This window comes from Gymnodraco acuticeps, unplaced genomic scaffold (assembly GCF_902827175.1).
Source record: "Gymnodraco acuticeps unplaced genomic scaffold, fGymAcu1.1, whole genome shotgun sequence".
NCBI classification, from domain to species: domain Eukaryota; kingdom Metazoa; phylum Chordata; class Actinopteri; order Perciformes; family Bathydraconidae; genus Gymnodraco; species Gymnodraco acuticeps.
This window is the reverse complement of record NW_022990054.1, coordinates 500,404-523,777: the sequence shown is the minus strand read 5'-3', so window position 1 is coordinate 523,777 and position 23,374 is coordinate 500,404. Positions and strand designations below refer to the sequence as shown.

Below are 23,374 nucleotides of genomic sequence, written 5' to 3'. Positions count from 1 at the left end.
TTTTCTCTTTTGCTTATCTCTTCGACTGTAGCATTATCAGTGTCCTAACGTATAACTCCCATCTATGAGTCAATCACATTGGATTCACTTATTGCATGTTGGTGTTAGAGCCCTGTAGGTATTCCTTTTATGTCTCCACTTCTTAAGCTAAATAAACCATTCGAAAGCTCAAACGATAAGCTAAAAAGCTGTGTTTCTTAGCTCATGTAAAGTTGAGATGTTGGAGATATATGGTTTCACAGGACAGTGCACTTAGCTTTCTAGATGTTGTATTCCATGACTCATACTGTAGTTGTTGTAAACTTGCAATCTCGGGAAACACAAACATTCAAAGAAAATCCCACAAAAGCACCAAACAAAACACAGTCATATTTGATCTCAGTCACCTCTATTTATTGTAATTTTGTGTGCAAGCTTAGAATATATAAATCCGAATATTGAACACAATTGCTGTGTATTTAATCCACAGAAAGTTGTATACAGAAGTCTATTCTGCTGACAGCGTAGACCGCAGATGTAGCCTCTGTGAAAATACGAAACCGGTGTCCACATTAACCCAAAAGCCCTGGGTTTCACATAATAAACCCTTAAGCATCTGGACAAACAGTAGAGAGGTAGTGAAAGGGGGGATATAAAGAGAAGACAATATTTCCTTTCCCCCCCTTTCTTTCTTGATTTTCCTTTTTGCCTGTCTCTTTTCTCCCTCACGTTCCCCATGTCTTCATTCCCTTTTTATTTGTATGAACTGTCTTGATTTCAGTCTGTGTTTCAATGTCCCTACCATACACAGACCACTGCTCATGTCTTCCATCTCTGGTCTAAATCCTGCTGTTTTAGGAAACTGCTCTGGTATTTGATTCTCCGGCTTTGAGTCGTTTCATCTGTATTCCCTGTTAGCTCTTCCATGCAGCATGGAGTGCCAGTGGACAGAGCTGAAATAAAACACACCCAGGAGATCATACAAACAGGAAAGTGTGTTTTCACTGGCTACTATTCTATTGTTTAAGTCTGTTCTGTTGTTTAAAGGGAAAACAGCCAGTCTCTCTCTGTCCAAAGGCTTACCTTTACTTAGCCCCATCCTAGAAATAGTCTGCCATATAACCATAAGTAAAATCTCAACATGTTGATTTTTTTTCAGACATATTAAAAAATAGAGATAATATATTGCGCTTATAGTTGAGATTTCTAGGTGCTGCCAGGTCTCCCATTAACAGTCTTTATTCTAAGTTAAGGTCTACTGACTGTAGCTTTATACTTAGCTTACAGAGTGACATCAACCTATTCACCTGACTTTGTTGAAAACAATACGCATATTTCGCCAAATAACATAATATTCCTGTAACGTTACAAATGTGTTGTTGGATTTACTACCTTGGATTGACTGAATGCTAATGCTTTACCACACACCTTTCTGGAAAACACAGCTGGTGTGAACTTGAATTCCAATGACATTCAGATTTTTTAGACATGAACACAAAAGCAGTGAACCATCTTAAATTCTATCATTGGTCTTGCCAATGTAGAACATAAACTGGCTGTTGTGTTTTTCCCTCGTGTGTGTGTCGTGTGTGAAACCATAATGAGTCGTGCATTAAACGGTTGGGTCTGCATTTATTCAAGAGCAGTGGAGCTCGGGGAGTTTTTGGGAGACCAGTGCAAGTGGAACTCCTCGCGAGGCTGGGCTGTAACCTGAAGCCAAAGAGAAGTAAGAGAGAGAGAGAGAAACCGAGAGAGAAATAAAGGGAGAGAGGGAGAAATTCAGGGAGGGGGAGGGAAGGACAGAAGGGCCAAGAGAAGGTGATGTCAGCTGAGTTCAGAAAGTAAACAGAGTTCCAGGCTGCAGCATGCTGTCTGCAGGACGGGGACTGCAGCTGGGGCAAACCCATGGGGGCACCAGCACTGCCCCCTGGACCGGCACCGTTATCTCTTGGAAGGAGGGCTGGTTCCTCCTCATCTTCCTCTCCATCTCCTTGCCCCAAGGGACAGCGTGGCCCTACGGTAAGAGACCGGCTTTACCTTCACTTCTCTTCTCCCTGCGTTTATATTTGGCACGGCCTCTCAGTTTGTGTTCTTTGTTCTCAAAAAGCCGGCATCAGCAACTCTCTCCATCCCTTCTTCCCTTCTATCCTTTAAGAGCACATCAGCTCTCAGTCAGGATTGTAAAAGAAGACCAACGGAGAGACAGTGATGTGAAATCCAGCTTTTTAAAGGGGCGGCAAAGAAAAACAGCACTGACAAGTTTGTGCAATCTTTGACTCTTTTTCTTGTCCTGTTGTAGATTTGTTTATTGTCCCATTACCAGAAAAAAAAGGGTCTCTGTCATTTCCATACTCATTGCAGTTAATTGTTGTTTGAAATGAAAGCAAGATTGCTTTTTTATTCTGAAATATAAGAAGCCACAGTTGGATGTAGCCACACATTCCTTGAGGTAAAGTGAGGCAGTTGCCATTCTAATAGGGGTGTTGAATCTTGGCAATCGTTCTCTTTTGTACGGGAGCTTTGCTTTAACTCCTAAAGTGTGCTCTCCTTGAGATTCAGATTATCCCTGCCTGTTTACCCAGGCTGACCATTTCAACTGCAGCAGGAAGACATGAGTCACGTTTGAGTCAATCACGCTGGCTGTGGTAATGTGTATACCATACAGCGTCCCCAAGACTCCTAACCAAACCTCTGTCTTTGTCTAATTCCTTGTTGCACGCTTATAGGCAATAAATTAAAACCTTCAATTTGTAATGTTGGTGAATGTGGCAAAGGGCTTGGCTGAACACATCTGTGTTAGGTTACAGTGACTAAGAAGGTTTTCTCTGGCAGATTTGCCCAATTATATTGTTGTTGTCAGCTGATTCACTTTCTAGCAAGGCTTGTTTCATAATCCTGCATTATCAGCTGTTGGCAGATATTTCTTAGTTTCTTTTTCTTAAAGCAAAGCTAAGGTGTTTTCATACAAATCCTGCCTTTTGAACATGTCTTTTCAGGTGTGCCCGTGTTTATGTGTACTGAGGCATTTTCCTCCACCCACCTGAATCCTCAGGTGTCCTGCTTTTTTCACACATTTCCCTAAAGTGTGTTTAGTTCATAGTTGTCAGGGCTACTGGGCAGGCTGCTGTAGGGAAAAATAGCAAGGCCTAGCAAATATAAAAATGAGAGAAAATGAAAACTTGGCACAGAATATAGTTACAAGAAGAAAAACATAGCCTCGCACTGAGTGTTTGGAAAAATAGTGTCTCATATCAGACTCTAGAGTTCATATCAAGTTGAAAAGTTGAATGCTGAAAACAAATGTGCACATATCAGACTCCTATTTGTCCTACATATTGGTGTGTGTGTTCACACCAATTTACCAAAGTGGGTAATGGTGAGAGGATGTTTCATTGGGTTTGTGGTTTCCGAGTGGAGGGAAGTTTATTTAAAGCAAATCTACAGGATGACCAGTGGGACCGGTGCTTAGGATCGGGCTACATTCGGATATGCAATGCCCACAAAGCTCCCCTGGGAGTTTCCCCTGTTCCATGATAGCAAAATCACTGCAACCTCAAAATGCCAGACAGCTGCTGTGGGCAGTAAGCAAAAGGAATTATATACTCGTACATACATGCACAGCACATGCACTCGCAGCTGCTATAAAAACAACTATTTTTCCATGATACATCAGTGTATAATTAATAACCACCATATTGTCAGAAGGAAACAATGTATTCAGTGGATGTACACTGTAAAATCTTCTCTTTACAAGGAACTTTTTCTGACAAATCTTTTGTTATTTTTATCTTCTATTTCCGAATAAAATTAAAGCAATAGTTAGGCATTTTGGAAAAATTAAATGTTTTCTTTCTTGCCAAGACTGCGATGAGAAGATTAATACTACTCTCGTAATTTACCACTGTTAGTAAAATTAGTTTAGTTTAATTCATGTAAATTAAGCATATTTGATTAAATTCCAATTGAATGGTAACAGGGATACAGCGAACCTGGCTCTCTCCAAATGTAAAAGAAACCCTCGCCTTGTAGCACTTGAAGGTGAGGGTTTCATGAAAATGTTAATCAGGCGTTTAATTTTCAACAAAACTGAAATGTAAATATGGTATATGCTGGATTATTTCTTTGAGGTGCACAGTTCAGCTCCCTGAAATATCCAAGAAATTGGGAAAAAGAAGGATGCACCTACGTTCAGGCAAGAAATAGTAACTATCATAAAATAGAAATGCAGAAATGTATCTTCCATGTATTGGTGTTTCTTCCCTTCAGTGTCACACTTCAAAGCCAGTCTATTTGTTTCACTGTTTCAAGTCTTTTTGCTACATTGTTGACAACCCCCAGGACAGAGGGGCTAAAGAACTGTTTTGTGTTCTTTTTAGCTATGGACTGACTCAGCATGTGACGGAGCCCACGCACAATAAGGAGCACACTCTGGACTTAATTATCTCAAAGGGTCTGAATATCTCTAAGGTTGTGGTGACTGATGTTGCACTCTCTGACCATTCCTGTGTTTTCTTTGAGAGCTCTATTTCTGTTCACAAAAATGTTCAAAAAGAGGTAACCACAAAGCGATATTTAACTGAAAATACTAGGGAAATGTTTACTCAGAATTTTTCTTCCACACTTGCCCCTGCTAACATCTCAGTAAATGAGCTAGTAGATCATTTTAATTCAAAAATGTAAAATGTTATAGATGCCATTGCTCCAACTAAGGTAAAGGAAGTGTCTGGCAAGAAAATATCTCCATGGAGAAAGGCCATGACCGTGAAAACAGAAAAAAGAGAATGTCGAAAAGCTGAACGCAGGTGGCGAAAAACAAAACTCCAGGTTCACTTTGAAATCTATAAAGAGAGACTTGGCCTTTATAATTTGGAATTGAAAAACGCACGACAATCGTTCTTCTCTGACATCATTACCAAAAACGAAAACAACGTACGTGCCTTGTTTGCTACCGTTGACAGACTAACTAACCCCCCAGTGTCAGTAGCCTCTGAATTTCTATCCACCAGGGCGTGCAATGATTTTGTGACAACCATACGTTATTATTGCAATATACAACTACAAAAAATAATTATTTTAAAATGTACTATATCAGTACTTTGTAGGTTTATATGTACGTAATCTGCGCGATTTGCGCGTCCACATCTCAACGTGCAGTGCTGCATTTCATGCTGAGTCAGCGATAACTTTCGAAGGGTGGAGGTATGCCCATTATTTTAAGTTCGTCCGAAGAATAGACAGGAATGTGACGGTGAGGTGCAAACTGTGTCCAGGCCAGAAGCTGTTATCCACTGCTGTTAACACCACGTCAAACCTCAACAAACACCTGCAAAGAACACATGCTTTTTTATTTATATCACGGAGTCTGTTCTTCTTCTCTGTCTTCCGGTTGTTGCCTGTTTTGAATGACAAATACACACTACCGCCACCTGCTGGTAAGGAAAGTTATTTCCACTCACGCATGCGCAGTTCGTACGTGCTCGGCGAGTAAAGTAACGAGTTACTTTATGTAGATAGTAACGAAGTAGTGTAATATATTACTTTTTTTTAAAAAGTAATATGTAATATATAACGACCCCATCTCTGGAGTTGGCGTTCTCTACTCTGGTTTACATGAAGAACAACAGGAGGTCACGGCTCTCTGTTGAACAGGACAAGCGAGTGGCCCTCTCCTCAGTGCCACCAAGGATTAAAACATTCTGCGCGCCCCGACAGGCACATGTATCTCACTAATTTGTAAGTCGGCAAAAATATTTACAATAGCACATGTTTCAATACTGATTGCTGAAATGTTACATTTATAATTTGTAGTTCAGGACCATGGACAATGCAGCTTCCTTGCATTGACAGTTCTCTGTGCTGAATTTCTGCTGAGTTTCCTTAGCCTCATTTTTAATTTTGTGACCTGTCTGGTTTAAATGAGTGTGTTGCTGCTTTGATGAAGCCTAATTTGGTAAAGTTTCAAATTAATTTCTGAAATATTTCATTAATAAATATTTCATGAGTAATATAGTTGTCTTTGTCACATTTTATTTGGCATTAGTAAATAATTATGCACATTTACAGATATTTTACATGATATGAGTGATAACACGTGTTATAAGGGCTATTTTGCACAATAGGTGTGCCTTGAGATTTTTACTTGCTGCCTTGGGCACACAACGTTTGGGAACCACTGATCTAGATGCTTCAGTAATGAACAATTACAGGCCCATATCAAACCTCCCATTTCTAGGTAAAATCATTGAAAAAGTTGTTTTTCAACAGTTGAGTAATTTCTTGCATTTAAATAACTGTTTTGATGTGTTCCAGTCAGGCTTTCGTCCAAACCACAGCACTGAGACTGCTCTTGTAAAGGTCTTTAATGACATCCACTTAAACACAGACAGTGGCAGAACTTCAGTGTTAGTATTATAAGATTTCAGTGCTGCGTTTGACACTGTTGACCACAGCATATTACTAGACCGACTGGAAAACTGGGTGGGACTTTCGGAAACAGTTCTAAATTGGTTTGAATCCTACTTAAAGGACAGAAACAACTTTGTTTCTATAGGTAAATACACATCTGAGTTGACAAATATGACATGTGGGGTTCCTCAAGGCTCCATCTTGGGGCCTCTTCTCTTTAACATATACATGCCACTGGCTCAGATAATGAAAAACAACAAAATAAGTTACCATAGCTATGCAGATGACACACAAATTTACGTAACAATTTCACCAGGAGACTATGCTCCAATTCAAACACTGAGTAAGTGCATTGAACAAATCAATGACTGGATGTGTCAGAACTTTCTCCAATTAAACAAAGATAAAACTGAGGTAATGGTTTTTGGAGCCAAGTCAGAACGTATAAAAGTTAGCGCTGAGCTTCAGTGTGCCATGTTAAAAACAACAGATAAAGCCAGAAATCTAGGTGTAGTCATGGACTCTGACCTGAGTTTCAACAGTCACATTAAAACAGTTACTAAATCAGCCTACTATCACCTAAAGAATATATCTAGGATTAAAAGACTAATGTCACAGCAGGATTTGGAAAAACTTGTCCATGCCTTTATCTTCAGTAGACTCGACTACTGCAATGGTGTCTTCACAGGTCTCACTAAAACATCTATTAGAAAGCTGTAGCTGATTCAGAACGCCGCTGCTCGAGTCCTCACTAACACTAAGAAAGTGGATCACATCACTCCTGTTCTGAAGTCTTTACACTGGCTTCCTGTGTGTCAAAGAATAGATTTAAAAATATTGCTACTGGTTTATAAAGCACTGAATGGTTTAGGCCCAAAATACATTACTGACCTCCTGCTAAATTATGAACCATCCAGATCTCTCAGGTCTTCAGGGACTGGTCAGCTTTCTGTCCCCAGAGTCAGAACTAAACATGGTAAAGCAGCGTTCAGTTATTATGCTCCAAATATCTGGAACAAACTCCCAGAAACCTGCAGGTCCGCTGCAACTCTGAATACTTTTAAATCCAGGCTGAAGACTTTTCTTTTTGTCGCTGCTTTTAATTGAACTATTCATATCTTAAACTGCACTGTAACTTTTATCCATGTATTTTTTCTTTTAATGTTTATTTTATTAGCTTTTCTTTTTAATGACTGATTTTAAATGCCCTTTTCTTAATGTCTTTCATTTTTTGTAAAGCACTTTGAATTGCCTTGTGTTGAAAAGTGCCATATAAATAAACTTGCCTTGCCTTACGTTAAGTATATAGTTTCTGCTGATGGCAAGTATAAAGCTTCTTGTAGATTACGAAATAGACACACCGTAAGAAAATAGTATCAATCTCTCCTCTTATTTACCAAGGAAGCTAATAAGCATACTTTCCAAAAGTTAAATAGCAGAATACTACAGTACATGTCCAACATAGGTGACACAGTCACAGCATTGTGCATCGTTTAATAAGCATGTTGAACCGATTTTAAAGTGCCCTGCTCAAACCATTTCCACATTGTCCTCTTCAGCCTTGTTAAAGCTAAACATAGCTTAGTTGATAGTGGTGTGTAGCAAGGCGAGACTCAGACTGATAAGATACATTTTCTGAGCAAGAAAAAGACAACCTAGAGATTATTACTAATTTAAACGGTAACTGACAGAAAGCAGTTTTTATATCAAGCTAAAGCTCAATTATAAGATATCTTAAACTCAGGAGGCAGCACTTGGCTGTGAATGTGAGCTGGGCCAAAGTCCAAAAAATTACAGCAAATACTGACTTTGGGTTTTATTTTTAGCTGAGTACAGGGAAAGTTGCTTCCAGGAAATGATGGCACTATTTCCGAGCTGATATTTCCGAGCTTTTGTGTCAGTTGTAAGGTCAAATTCAGCACCTGCAGCATATTTTAAGTGTATCAAATAGTCAGTAATGCTGCTTTTCCAGGGGTTGTGCAACATTATGTGCATCTGTGAGCTTTATATTTGGACATAAAACCTTTTTATGGTAAAAAAGATCAGGAATGTGGATATTTTAGTTTGTTCTTGGCAGAAGTCAGGGTTTTCTTTGGCTCCTAACAGGTTACTGGGCCAGCAGGGCAGTAAAGTCAGATGCAGGGTCACATGATTTGCGCACATTTCCGTGACCACATCCCCGCCCCCGGTAATAATGATGTCATCGTCTGGATCCACATCAAAGTTTAGCAGCTGAGACATGATGGCTTACAACCTGGGCCTGTAGAGCTTCTGATTGTGTGGGAGTGCTTTGTGACACACTGAGTTTTCCACTAGTCAACTGTTATGTTATGATTCTCGTGTTTCGGCTGTTTTCATTACGAAGGCTTTTTTACATGCATGTTTAAGAATATACAAGAGCCAACACAATACAATTCTTACATAACAGAAAAGTCAAACAACCCACACAAAAATGTGCAGACTCAGCTGCACGACTGAGGGAAAAACTAGGATTCAAGGCTTTTATTGTAATTTGTGCATAGCTACTGTTGTGATCTCACAAAACTAGCACGTTTACTTATACCAAAACACATAGATATGCTATAAAGCCACAAGGCACAAAAAGGAAGCAAACTTTGTAATCGTATGGATTTCTACAGCACCTCTCTGAAACTTGTCAACACTTCCAGTTTGTGATTAAATACACATTAGCCGGGGGCACGCAGCACAACCTGGGTTAAATTACAGGCCCGGGGAACATAATGATAAATGGAGTGATGTTGATGCCATTATTTAACACGTTTTCAAATAATAAAGACTTGATAGGCCTTAAGCCCAAACACTGAAGGCCAGCTCATGCATGTATGGTTGCAGAAACACCGACTGGCTTGTCTGCTTGCCCCTGAGCTTGTGCACTTCCACACCTGGTCAGGCCTTTCTTCCTGTTAAAACCCACATGAAATTATCACTGTCCAGTCTGTAGTTACCTGCAGGTGTTGACCTGGAAGCCTTCGCCTTTGTGTTTTTACGAGGCAGTAAGCTTATCGCTGAAACGTATGAATACAAATTTTAGGGGAGCAAGCGAAAGCAGAGTTATGCAAAAACGATCTGCTGTGTTGAGAATCAGTAAACACCTATTAGGGAGAGGGGATAGTCTTCCTGAAAAATAGATGCGTTCTAGTCTGAATCAAGCACTAGAGGGGAAACACCTTGGAGTCATGCTCCAGAGAAAAACACAACAGCCTTATCAACAGAGCTGGAGGTCAGCAAACAGAATCTGTTACAGTGAATAAAGACTGAAAACACTGCTGAATGTGTTTATTTATCTCAATAAGGAGTGGTTTATAAGGAGAACAACTTGAGAGAATCTGGAAGCTAAATATTTCATAAATGTCACGTCACAGATCTAGTCCCATAAACATGAAGACATAAATAAAAACATTAAGATCTACTGTATTGTCTATTCCCTAAGTATGCTGAGAAGGCAGATCCAACCACAGGATGTCACAGCTCTATCTAAGGACAAGACACACAGCAGTGATGACATTAACAGGCCAGCTCATAAAGCCTTTTGACCCTTTCGAGTTTATGTCCTATAAATCAGCTTTCACAGTCCCAGGCCAGCACACAAACCAAAGCAGGAGAAGCTGTCCCATAAGGAGAGGCAAAGGTGTCAAACCTCTTAATCCCCATGTGACAGGCATCACACCTTTTAAACTCTGTAATCATCCCCTGTTCATTGCTTGTAAGGTAGCTTAAGACAAGAAAGAAAAATTGGCCAGCACAGGCAATAATGGCTTTAATCAATCTTCTCTTGTTTGACAATTCTCAGTTTCCGACTTACGTAATTTGGGTCACATTGCAACCATAACAAGTCGTAGTTGTTGAAAATGAAGCTGCTTCCGTCTGCATTTCGATGCATGTGAGTAAAAGCAGACCAGAGTTTGGATGGACTTCTGGACTCCAAGTCAGGCTTCTGTACTCGAGCCATTAGCAGCTTGAATAAATATTTATTCCAAATCATCTGTTATTGCTTTTACTTTTAGACCAAAGCGCCAAATGTAAAGGAATCTCCATCCACTTGTCACTTCTTACAATTTTAGACTACAAGTTTGAGTCTAGGGTTGTGCAGTTAAGAAGAAGTGAATTTACCAGACAAGTTGAAGCATTGGCTATACTTTTTGGTTTTTCATTAATCATTTTACAGAAATATTGTGAGGAGGATACGATTGTGGTAAAACATATTTTATTACTTGCTGTGTCATTGCCATAATGCATGCTTATACATTTGACTTACAGTATGGTGTCATTCCCATGCCATTGATAGTTGTGGTTCTCTCAACTTTTTTAAAAGTAATCTAAAAAAACAAAACAATGAGCTTCTTCTTTTGTGTACAAGTGAGGCAAACTGAGCTAAACAAATCAAGACAACGCAAGAGCATCAGCTTTGAATTTAAGACAAAGTGAGTGTTGTAAAACCACAGGAAAACTGTCAGTTGGTATGACAACAAAGGCATTGCGTAATGGACTGGCCTCTTTGGAACATGTAAAAGTGACATTTAATCATGGTCCTGAAATCTATCGCACACCATGGCACATAGAAAACAGACTTGCTTGCTGAATATTAAGGTTTTAAGGTTTACACACATATCCAGCTGAGCCCATGTTATCAAAACAGTAAATTAAACGAGGAACTGACAGGAATCGTAAAACAGCTAAACGACTGCATCAGCTTCCTAAAGCACAGACTCTGTCCTTAAAGAAACTCACATTAAAGTTTAACTTGTGGCATTGCATACTCACTTTTGGTTTGATTGATGTCAGTGCAGTTGTCATACCTCAGTGTCTGCTTGGAGAAATAGCTGAGGAGAAGGCCAGATTGTAGCTGGACAGATGTACAATTTATGATATCATTAATGTGGACAGGCAACAGCTCTCCAAGACATCTGCGCTTCTCCTCTCCAGTTTACCGTCTGCAAACAACCACTAATGAGTGTTTGCAGGGCCGGTAGGAGGGTACGTACAAGGCTGCACCAAGGTGGTGCCAAGTTTAAAGTGCAGCTTCTGTTAGTTCTCTATCCCCATCTGCCACAAGACATGTTCAAATATTTCAACTTTTAAATCCACTGTTACATAATTATAACCACTTGCATTACTGGTTTACAGTCCAATTAAACATCGTATGTATTGGAAAAGGGAGGAATAACTTGGTCATTGTTGACTGTTCTTCATGACAGTGACTTTACCATTGAGGCATGTTGTCTGATGTAATGTTTTATGAAATCATTCAGTGGACGTTAACTACTTTGAGTCTTGCGATTCCCAAATACAACCATATGGCAGTGGAAACAACCAGAGAACCAGTCGAGAAAACAACTCACTCAAACACTGAAATCCCCAGAATCCTTCCACTCCTGATCGTCATTATATTTGTCAAAGTTTCTCCATGATGTACACCGCTGCCTCTCTATGCCTGTACAACTATGAATAGATGCGAATGTAAAGGTATGCTTCCTGGTTGCATGTTTGAGTTATCCTGCTGATTTTACTAATGCTGACGTATTGTCTTCTTTAGATTACAGGTATTTGTACAACCACTGCCCGGGCCCAGAGTGGAACGTCATGTGCAGAGGCTGCTGCGAGTACGATGTGATCCGCTGTAAATGCCCCATACAGGGGACCCCGGTGGGCTACGCAGTGCCGTGCTGTCGCAACGCCATCAATGAGTGTGATCCCTGCATAATTCATCCAGGTAGAACCCCTGCCAATATTTCTATTTGTTGTAATTGCATGAGAAGTTACGAACTTCATAAACTTGAACAGTATACAAAGTTGGCATTCTCTTCATATAGTCCACATCTGCTGATTGTAATCCGCCCATCAATCTCCATCTTTGAAAATCTGCAGTGAAGTTCGTGCAAGACTAAAGGATGTCTATCAACTGCACAGCTGTTTACACTGAAGCATTATAAACTATATAAGAGAAAAGCTAAAAAATATTGAACTTATCTAATTTATTCTCAGGCTTACTTTATATTGGCTTATTCACTTTCTGGAAGAATTCAGAGCCAGGAATGAATGGTCATGCTTTGGACTTCAGGACAAATATGTTATTGGTTATGCAACAAATACATCTGTGAATATAGGCTACCTGAGAAAATGATTGGGTATGTGTGCACAAATGAGCAGTCGCTCACCCATCCAAACCCTCGCTTGCATGTTATTTTCCCTAAATGTTATCTGCCTGTAGAAGTAAGCTATGTATGGTTTTCTTCACATTTTACTGTTGAACACAACAAATGTGTCAAGCCCTGTGCACATCACTAGCGCATATTTGGTTAAAATGCATATCTGCAATCAGGTCAGTTTTGCTTCCCCCTGTTAGAAATTAAAATCAATGTTTTGATGGCGTAAAGTAGCTTAAACATACCGTCAATTTAAATGCTGTTTTATAATGAAAAACCAGAAATTCTGGTGCCCAACCAGTTGTTAAGATTTTATTCTGAAAATCCTTCATCTCCGGTTAGCATTTAGCATGTGGCTAATATACCATTTACTATAGAGGTGAATGTAGTAGCGATATGACACGGAGTGTTGCACACCGAAACCTACTGATTGCAACACTACAACTATCGACGTCGAGATATTATTATTGCTGAATTTATTTTAAATGAAGGTAGTTTATTTGAATACGTTTGTTTACAGACGTGGGTAGCATGCGACAACATCCGGAACTACCGGAAATGATACCAGCCGTGAAGTATTTCCTGTATTTTTGGAGTATTGATTACAGCGTTTAAAATGTATTAAATGAAAAGTCGGGAAAGAGATAAGGAGGAGAAAAGGCGTGTTTAGTTATATATTTAATGTACAATGTCTGAATCCTCTGTTATGCTCTGTTATCTATAGACCACCGGAACAGAGTGACTTTTATGATACATTGGATGGATGTTTGGCTGATGTGGGGGATGTAGAGACAATTATTATTGGAGACTGGAACACGGATATGCAACGTAAAGACACGTCCGTCTTCAAGTCCTTCAGTAGGATTTGTGATCTGCACGGCTTCAGCCAGCTAATCACCCAACCCGCCCGGGTATGTGAAACAACACAAACTACCATTGATCTCATTCTGACCTCTGACAGGTCCAGGATCTCCAGTAAAGGGGTTATAGCATGTGGTTTAAGTGATCATTATATGATATTCTGTACCCGCAAAAAGCTAAAACAAAGGGCCGGCTGTCACAAAACAGTCATATCCTAGAGACCTCAAAAACTACTCTAGCGAGGCCTTTAACCTAGAACTGGAGAGCCTGGACTGGTCAGATGAGCTCAGTGGTACACAAGTTGAAGAAACATGGCTTGGTTTCAAAAACAAATTCTCTGCAATACTCAATGATTTGGCCCCCCTAAGAACAACCAGGGTAAAAAATCGCGCTGAGCCGTGGATGCACTCCGGCATAGCCTACTGACCGCCATGAAAACCAGAGACAAAAAATGCTCTGAGTTTCATAAAAGTCAGTCAATGCTTTCCAAAAGCACGAGCAGTGAACTCCAGGCCCACGTGACTGAACTAAAAATTGAAAGAAACAGACTAAGAAATGACGTAAGCTCCATGATCAAAACTGCCAAAAAGAGTTTCATCAATGTCAAAACTGAGGAAAACAAAAATAAACCCTGTGAACTTTGGAAATTACTCAATAACCAGCTTGGCTGCAGTAAAAAACTTAAAACGAGATTTTCTAACTTAAACATAAAGACAGATAACAGGCTCATCACAGACAAACTGGATGTGGCCAAGTACTTGAACATTTTTTTCACAAACATAGCCACAACTCTTGTAAATAAATTACCCTCCCACTCAGGGCTTTTTGGAGTAAATCGCATCATGACCTACTACAAAAACCTAGGGGTACGCAAAGATGATTTCAGTCTAGCAAGGGTAACAACAGCAGAGGTACTCAAAAACTGAGCGCCCTCCAACCTAACAAGGCCACTGGCCACGACAATATCCCCTCCAAATTCCTCAGAGACACAGCAACCGCCATCTCACCAGTCATAGCTCACATAATTAACCTCTCCATAAAACAGGGAAAGTACCCAAAGACTTCAAAATTGCAAGAGTAACCCCCCTGCACAAAAAGGGCAGCAAATTGGACCCAGGCAACTACCGCCCTGTTTCTATACTTACCTCCATCTCGAAAGTCATGGAAAAAATAGTATATGAACAGGTCGAAAAGTACCTCGCGGAAAATAAACTAATATATGAATTTCAATCCGGCTTTAGAACATCCCACTCCACTGACACATGCCTTCTTTATTTGAGCGACCACATCAAACAAGAGGTGGACGAGGGCAAGTACTGCGGCATGGTGATGCTGGACCTACAAAAGGCTTTCGACACTGTCAATCACCCCATTCTGATTGACAAGCTAAAAGCAATTGGTTTTGATAAACTATCGGTGAGCTGGATGCAATCCTACCTGGAGGGGAGAGAACAGATAGTGGGGGTAAACGGTACTCTGTCCCCCCCCTCCCAGTGAGCTGGGGTGTTCCACAAGGAAGCATATTAGGTCCGTTACTGTTCCTAATTTATGCAAACGTCATGTCATCAGCATGTGACTGCAACTTGTTCCTGTTCGCGGACGACTCAGCCCTGCTGGTCTCTGACAGGAGCAGATTGCAGGTTGAAAAAACCCTCAGCTCCGAGCTCGGCAGAATCTGCACCTGGCTCGCCGATAATAAATTATCATTACACCTGGGTAAAACAGAGTCCATTCTCTTCGGTTCGAAACATAATCTCAGCAAATCCGACGACTTCTCAGTTGCAGTGGGTGACATTATTGTCACAAGTAAGAAGGAAATTACATACCTAGTATCTATTCTTGAGGCAAACCTCTCCTGTGACAAAATGGCATCCAATGTAATAAAACAAGTCAATCAAAGAACTAGATTCCTATACCGGATCTCCTCTCTGGTAAACAAAAACACCCTGAAAACTCTGGCAGGAGCACTCATTCAAGGGTACTATGACTATGCTTGCACGTCATGGTACCATAGCACCTCCAAGGCGCTAAAAATAAAACTTCAAACATCGCAAAATAAACTGGTCAGACTACTGCTTGACCTTTCATCTAGAACCCACCTCACCTCTGCCCACTTTGACAACCTAGGATGGCTTAGAGTAGACGACAGAGTACAGCTACTTGCAATGGGCCTGGTCTACAAGATTCACTACACCTCTATGGTACCCATGTACATGTCAAAATTCTTCCCAAAGGTCAAGGAATACCATGATCATAACACCAGAGGGAGCTCCACAAATCATGTGAAACCCAGATTTGGCACAAAAAAGGGGGAATACACGTTTCGCAATTATGCCACATCAAGGTGGAACGCTCTTCCCACAACTGTAAAGGAAAGTAAAACTATACTTACCTTCAAAACCTCTCTTAAAGAGCACCTTCGGGGGAGAGCATTGCAAAACTGGCCCTGGTAATGGTACAAATCTCAACCTGTCGTACAATGGACAGCTTCCCCCCCCCCATCTATGTCTATACTCGCATTTTAGACTCTGTTACTAACTGTATATCTGTAGACTTGGTATGTCTTAAATGTCCGGTTAGGATGTATTAGAACGAAATCTAAAATGAAAATTGTAAATAAGCAATCTGTATGTAAAAAACCACCTGTATGTAAATTGTAAATAAGCCATCTGTATGTCAAATATGTTTTATATGTCTTAAATGATATGATGAATTGGAAATGGGGGACCCTGATGTAAACAAGACGAAAGTCTTTCTCTGGTCTGCATCCCCTTAACAATTGTATGTTTTGAGCTGTACTGTACTGTACCCAATATACAAGCTGTTAATAAACTTTTCAATCAATCAATGCACAACAACGAACATTGGAGACGTGGAGGGCCGGCCCCCAGCAGCGCCAACCGGCACACAGGGAGGAGCCAGCAGAGGAGATATAACAGCTGGAGAGGTGGAGCTCGGTCTCTTCCCTTCGCTCAAGAGAGCCAGAACACAGCTGTTTTTCTGACTGAACAATATTCTGCTTGTAACATACCCGCGCCTTTTTTAATTAAAGTACCCATTTGAACCTTCTCAGAGACTCCATTTAGTCTCCTTTTTGAAAGCTTCTCTCCTGGACGCGAGAATAACAAACACAGATAACACCCCCCCATGGACTGAGTAGTCTGAAATGACATCCTCCCAGTTTTCTTCACATTTTTATTTTATGAATCTCTTATACACTTGTGTATTCTGTTCCAGTAAAAATATGGGCGTAATGAGTTTAGCAGAGCTGTTTTAGAGGAAACATGGCAGGGGTATGATGATGTTCTCAATTGTAACAAATATTACCAGCCAATTTAAAAGAAGTAAATTGTTTGTCTCCTTCGTCTCCTTGTCCATCCACCTGTCTTTTTAAAAACGCCCCTATAACTTGGTTTCTCTTCCTTTCAGGTTGCAGTATATTTGAGAACTGCAAGCGTTGTAACAATGGGACATGGGGCCCCAGGGATGACTTCTTCATTACTGGGAAATACTGCGCTGAGTGTCGGCCTGGCTGGTCCGGTGGAGATTGCATGAGTACGTACCTTCATTCTCCCAAATAGCGAATCCTACATGACTCTAGTCTACGTTTTTCTTTCGATCAGGGAAAAGTGTTCTTTCCTTCCCTGGTGATTTATCCTCATCTGGGACAACTATGCCAGCTTGGAAGGTTGCCATATGCCCTGGGCGTTTTCCGTTAGGAGCTGAATGACAAGTCAGTCAACAATTTAGAAGCTCATAAAACTCTTTAATATGTAACATTTGGACAGTGACTATAGCTTTCTTAGTGCGCCAATAAACTGCCATGGGGCACAACAAACATACGGTTAATTAAAAGCAGAACCTGGAAAGACTGCTAAATGCCTTGTTGCCCCTGTGTGTATTGTGTTTATGTTTCTTTGTGTTGTTTAGCAAAACATAGGGTTTTCAGTAGCTTTGCAAACTCAATGTAATTGGGTTTGGTATGAATAGTAACCAAAGCAGCTGAATCTAAACCCGCAACATAACAATCAAGCTGTAATGAACCAGCACTGAATTTTAAAGAATGCCAACTTTCCAAAATATAATATTTTCCGATGTGTTTTTCAGAGTGTGGGGGAGTAATCCGTAAGAGGCAGGGCCACTTGGTGCTTGAGAGCTACCCCAACAATGCCCGGTGTGAGTGGACCATCCAGGTGGACCGACCCTTTACTATAGAGCTCAGGTGAGGCTGTAAAACGTCTGCTTATTATTTACTGCTCCTCCTCAACCTGCATGTGTAATCAAAAACCTTTTTGGAGGCACCATCAGAAAGGTTAAATCTGGAAGGTTAGTGATAATATTCATTGATGTTTTTGATTGTTGTGCTTTTATTTAGGTCTTAATGTGGGCATATGTTTAAATGTGTCTTTTGATTGTATGTATATAGGTATATACATATTTGCCTACATATTTTTATATATTTGTTTTTTTTATTCGGGATTGTGGGAAACGGTTTTTCGATCTCTCTGTCTGTACACATACATTGAAAGATTGACGATAAAGTTGACTTTGATAATAGTTAATTTTGCCTTTCACAAAGCACGATGGGTTAAAAACACAGTTTATATTGTTTCTCTTTTCCATCAGCTACAATTTCAAAGAAGACATTGGCTGTTTTTCAAATTGTTAACTAACTAACTAGCTAGCTAACTAACTAACTACTACCTCTTAAATATTTAATTTTACTTTGTGACAAACTGCAGCTGCCAGTCATAACATTGCGCCTTGAACTTTGACCCTCTAATTGCTCGTAATTCTGTAGCAGTCAGGAGCGTGACATTTCAATAAGCTGTCGACAGGCTGTTATCTGTCTGTGCTCTCTAGTTGTGACCTATCTTGCGCTGCTCAGAGGATTGTGGGTCATAATAACCATAGAAGCATGCTGGCTAGCATTCTGCAACATTTTACAAACTATTTATTGGCACCTACAATTTTTTTTCTCAAAGTTAGATAGAAGATAGGTTGTTTATGGAACACACAACTACCATGCTAACGCTGCTATTATTTATGCTAACTTTAACATGCTGACAATGCTTTGAAATTCTTAGCTGGCATAACGTTTAAAATGTGAACAATCAAAGTGTTAGCATGCTAACATTATCACAAAATATTGGGTAATGATAATTATAGCTTCATCTGGCATTAAAGCATCACGTTATGTTATCCTCATTGCACATCTGTGATAGTTATTATAACTGACCTGCTTAAGTCAAATGTCCAGTCCATTCAGATATTTCTGCAATATGTAAGTCATGGACGACTGGCAACCCTACAGCAAGCTTTGGAAAGCAAAACACCCCAGGGTCTTTTCAGGAGAGTTATTACTTTTCAGTCATGTGATAACTTTCTATTTCTGTCATTTTCTCCATTACGCATACAGCATTTTGCAGTCGAGCTTTTGTGCAGTATTTTAGCAGAACAAAAGCACCATATGCAGCATGCAGGCTCAATGTGCCAAGCATACGGAAATGGTTTGCTGTGTGCGCAAAATACATTTAAAGTATTTGTTCAACTATATAATAAGGAATTGCAAAACTTTTAACAACGTTGTCAGTCTATAAATGTGTTAAATGTCATTTTCTTATTTCCTTTGTGACATAAACACACTTTAATGAAACAGTTGGACTCCGAGCGATAATGGAAAGTTGTATATTTGTGACTGGAAAATAACTGGAGGGGTTTTTCTATACTTCTTTACCCTAGACTCACAGTTCACAAGCAACATTAACTCAATTACAACTGACATTCATTGTTGGGAGCTGCTGCAACCTATCGTTTAGCATATATCTTATTGGTCTATGCTACACTGACTGAACGGTCTGTGATCAAAGGCCAAATTATAGGATTTGGGAGCATGCCAGTGCACTGTATAAAATCTGTCAGTCGATCACGTCAGTTCTGATGTTAGTCCAAGGAGATTACATCTGAAATTACAGAGAAGGGGAAGGAGAGTCCTTTGTGTTTTTCCTAATCCAGCTGGCAGTACTATCAATGTCACACTCTGACTGCAACTGAATCAAACAGCTCATGAAATATAAGTCTTTTAAAAAATCTACCAAACTACAATGATACACACTTAAATTAACATTTAAACGGGCCGTCAATCCACTCTCTGCATGTCCTCACTGTGTTCAAGCATATTAAGATGTGTTTGAAGATGAACACATAACCTTGAACTTTAATACCAATAATCAACAGTAAAATGTATAGACATCTAACAGCTGCTTATCTCAGTAAAGTGAGATGCTTATCAGCTGATTGCTGTCATCAGCACTACTTATTGTCGAGTACATAGATGAACAATCGTTTAGGAGTGCACTTATAACTTATAACTATGCACATAATGAGTTTTAAAAGATAGTTTAAGCAATCTATAAAATACAAGTGTGCAGATCTTAAGATGTCTCTAAATCCCGCCAAAGCCACAGAAACTATAGGTTACTTACGTAACCCCAGTTCTCAGAGTAACATGAAGTGAGATGTCTCACTATGGGATGCGCCTCATCGCGGAGCAAACAGAAGCATCAATCTCATTACGCCAATCCTGATTGGCTGGAGATCTTGACGTCAGCGTCAGGGAATTCACCCCCTATAAGTAGCTTGCGCCACGACGCATGCGCCATTCAAAATAAGCACCTCTTCTCGCTTCACCATAGCAAGGAGGGCCGTCTTGTGAGACATCTCACTTCATGTTACTCTGAGAACTGGGGTTACGTAAGTAACCTATAGTTCTCATTCATAACACTCCGTTCGATGTCTCACTATGGGAAATTGTAGCTCCCGTTTGTCAGACGAGCTTATCTCGAAAATCACCAAACCAACCAGAACTTAACAGGTAGAGCTCTGACTCAACCAGGTGCCCAGCACTGCTTGAGTCACACTGGGTGCAGAACGTCCAGCCTGTTAAGAGGCGGACAAAAGTGAGCGGCGAGGACCAGCTCGCCGCTGCACCAATGTCTTGGATGGGAGACATCCTGGACAGAGCCCAGGATGCAGCCAGACCCTGAGTCGAAAGAGCTCGCGGACCCGAGGGTGCCTGCGAACTCTGACTCGTATGAGCCCCAAAGCAATTGCTTCCACAAACCAGTGGGAGAGCCGTTGCTTAGTAACAGGCTTGCCCTTATAAGGGTTAGCCCAGGACACAAGGGGTTGGTCATTATGACAAAGCACCCTTGATCTGTCCCTGTACGTGCGTAAAGCACGGGCTGGACACGGCAAATCCGGCCGCTGTTCCCCGGAGGAATACAGTGGCGGGGAGGATGCCTCAATGTCAAATGTGGTACCTGAACCAACCGCCTTAAGATAAAGGCAGGGTTGGGCTTCAACCACACTCTGTTTGCCCTGGGGCGAACTGAGTGCATGAAGACTGTACAGATAGTGCATGAGTGCCACTGGCTCGCTTGGCAGCTGCCAGGGTCAGCTTCATGTCACACTGTATTCAGATTGTACCACTCACAGGCCAGGCCCATAGAGCCAAGCGCTCTGGGTGTGGGTGAAAGATCGCCCCCCCCCGCTTGGGACAGTATGTCCCTGCGTAGTGGGAGCTGCCATGGCTGCCCACACAGCAGCTGATATATCTCCGCTAGCCAGTACATAGCTGGCCAGTGCGGAGCTATCAGGATAAGTGTGTGGCGTTGCTCTCTCACTCTGGCCAGAGTTGGGGGTATCAGAGCCAGGGGTGGGAACGCGTACAGAAGGCCCGGGGGCCAATTGTGCGTGAGTGCATCCACGCCTAACGGTGCATTTAGATCGCGCATCGAAAAGAACAGCTGACACTGAGCGTTGTCTTTCGATGCGAACAGATCCACCGCGGCTCTGCCGTAACGCACCCACAGCTGGCTCACAATCCTTGGATGTAGAGTCCAGTCTGCATAAAGTGGTATACCTCTGGACAGTAGATCTGCCCCGAGGTTCATCACTCCCGGTACGTGCGTCGCTCTCAGAGAGAGGAGACGTCTACCGCTCCATAGGATCAGTTTGCGCGCCAGTGTGTGTAACTGGAGAGAACGCAAACCCCCTTGGCGGTTAATATACGATATTGTGGTCGTATTGTCTGTCCTCACAAGGACGTGATGTCCCCTGAGGAAAGGCAGAAAGCGTTTTAGGGTGAGAAACACCGCTAAAAGCTCCAGGTAATTTATGTGCGCCCGCTGGAGGTCTCTGCTCCAGAGACCCCTCACCGGGCGACCTTCATAAATACCTCCCCAACCTGTCAGACATGCGTCCGTGGTGACCACTTTCCGTGAAAGGACAGCACCCATAGGCACACCTCGTACTAGAAAAGTCGGGTGCAGCCAGTGGCGCAGTGCCATTACGCATTTCACAGTAACCATCACTCGGTTTAGTTTTAGGGCGGCCACCCAGCGCTGAAACTCCCTCATGTGTAAGCGTCCCAGTCGTACGACCAGGATGGCTGACGCCATGAGCCCCAGCAATCGCAGGCATGATCTGAAGAGAACATGTTTGCGCAGTTGGAAAAGAGCGAGACAAGCTCTGAAAGCTTTCACTCTTTCCGCTGACAAGCGAGCTGAAAAGGGCACCGAGTTCAGGCGTAAACCCAGGAAGAGTATAGTCTGCGCGGGGCACAACATGCTCTTCTCTGTGTTTATTATGAAACCCAGGTTGAGCAGGTGCTTTACGAGGACATTTGTCTGCGTAACAGCCTCCTGCTCCGACTGTGCGAGAAGCAGCCAGTCGTCCAGGTAGGTCGCCAGGCGAATACCCTGTTGTCTTAACGGGGTTATCGCAGCTTCCGTACATCGTACAAACACCCTTGGACTGAGAGACAGACCGAAGGGGAGTACTCTGTATTCATAACAGATACCCTGAAATGCGAATCTCAGATATTTCCTGTGTGGGTAATATACTGGGATGTGAAAATACGCATCTTTCAGATCAACTGATGTAAACCAGTCGTCTTGTCGCACGAGCCGCAGCAGAGATGTGTGAGTGAGCATTCTGAACTTATATCTTTTTAGATATTTGTTCAGAGCCCTCAAATCAAGTATTGGCCGAATTCCGTTCCCTCCCCGTTTGGGAACGAGGAAGTACTTGGAATAGAAGCCGCCCTGACTCTGCTCGGCGGGTACAATAGATATAACCCTCTTTTCTAGGAGTGAGAGAATCTCTCTCTCCAGAATATGGGCTGACTCTCCTCGGGCCTGCGAATGCAGAATGCCTGAGAAGCGAGGGGGGGTGACGGTGACTTGGAGTCTGTAGCTCCGTGTAACTGTCTTGAGAAACCCAAGCAGATGTCGTGAGCATCTCCCGCTGTATGCTCCTTAGAGCCAGCTGAGATGTCACGTCTCTTCCCCTCTGAGTCTCTATTTGTTGTGTTATGGGGCCCTCCAGTATCTGAGCACTGTGGTGCCCCATTTCGACAATCCCCACCGACACAGCGCATGCGTGTGGCGGTGGTGCCCTTACGGCTCCAGCCGGCACTGCGCATGCGCGTGACGGTGGTGCGTTCACAACCCCAGCCGGCACTGCGCATGCGCGTGACGGTGGTGCCTTTACAGCTCCAGCCGGCACTGCGCATGTGCGTGACGGTGGTACCTTCACGACCCCAGCCGGCACTGCGCATGCGCGTGACGGTGGTGCCTTTACAGCTCCAGCCGGCACTGCGCATGTGCGTGACGGTGGTGCCTTCACGACCCCAGCCGGCACTGCGCATGCGCGTGACGGTGGTGCCTTTACAGCCCCAGCCGGCACTGCGCATGCGCGTGACGGTGGTGCCTTCACAGACCCGTCAATTGTCCGCCCTTTGAGAGAGGCCGTAGCTGCTCTCAGAAGGGGAACAGTTGACAGACTGTTTATTGTTTTTATTGTTTTTCTTTTCATTTTTTCGAGCTGCGCCCTTGGCTCGAAGCCTGGATGCGTCAGCGGAAAATGTTTTATGACAGAAAAATCAATAAGTGTGTGACATG

General features: G+C 42.0%; 1 protein-coding gene across 1 annotated transcript in view; it reads left to right on the top strand.

Moving 5' to 3' along the window:
* Window positions 1-1,831: 1,831 nt before the first annotated feature.
* The window catches only part of pamr1 (peptidase domain containing associated with muscle regeneration 1), a 33,544-nt gene continuing 12,001 nt past the window's right edge, over window positions 1,832-23,374 (top strand). The window contains 4 exon segments of the mRNA XM_034215977.1: window positions 1,832-1,998; window positions 11,939-12,115; window positions 16,839-16,964; window positions 17,517-17,631. Of these exon segments, the coding sequence (XP_034071868.1) occupies window positions 1,845-1,998; window positions 11,939-12,115; window positions 16,839-16,964; window positions 17,517-17,631 (572 nt within the window). The 5' untranslated portion in view covers window positions 1,832-1,844.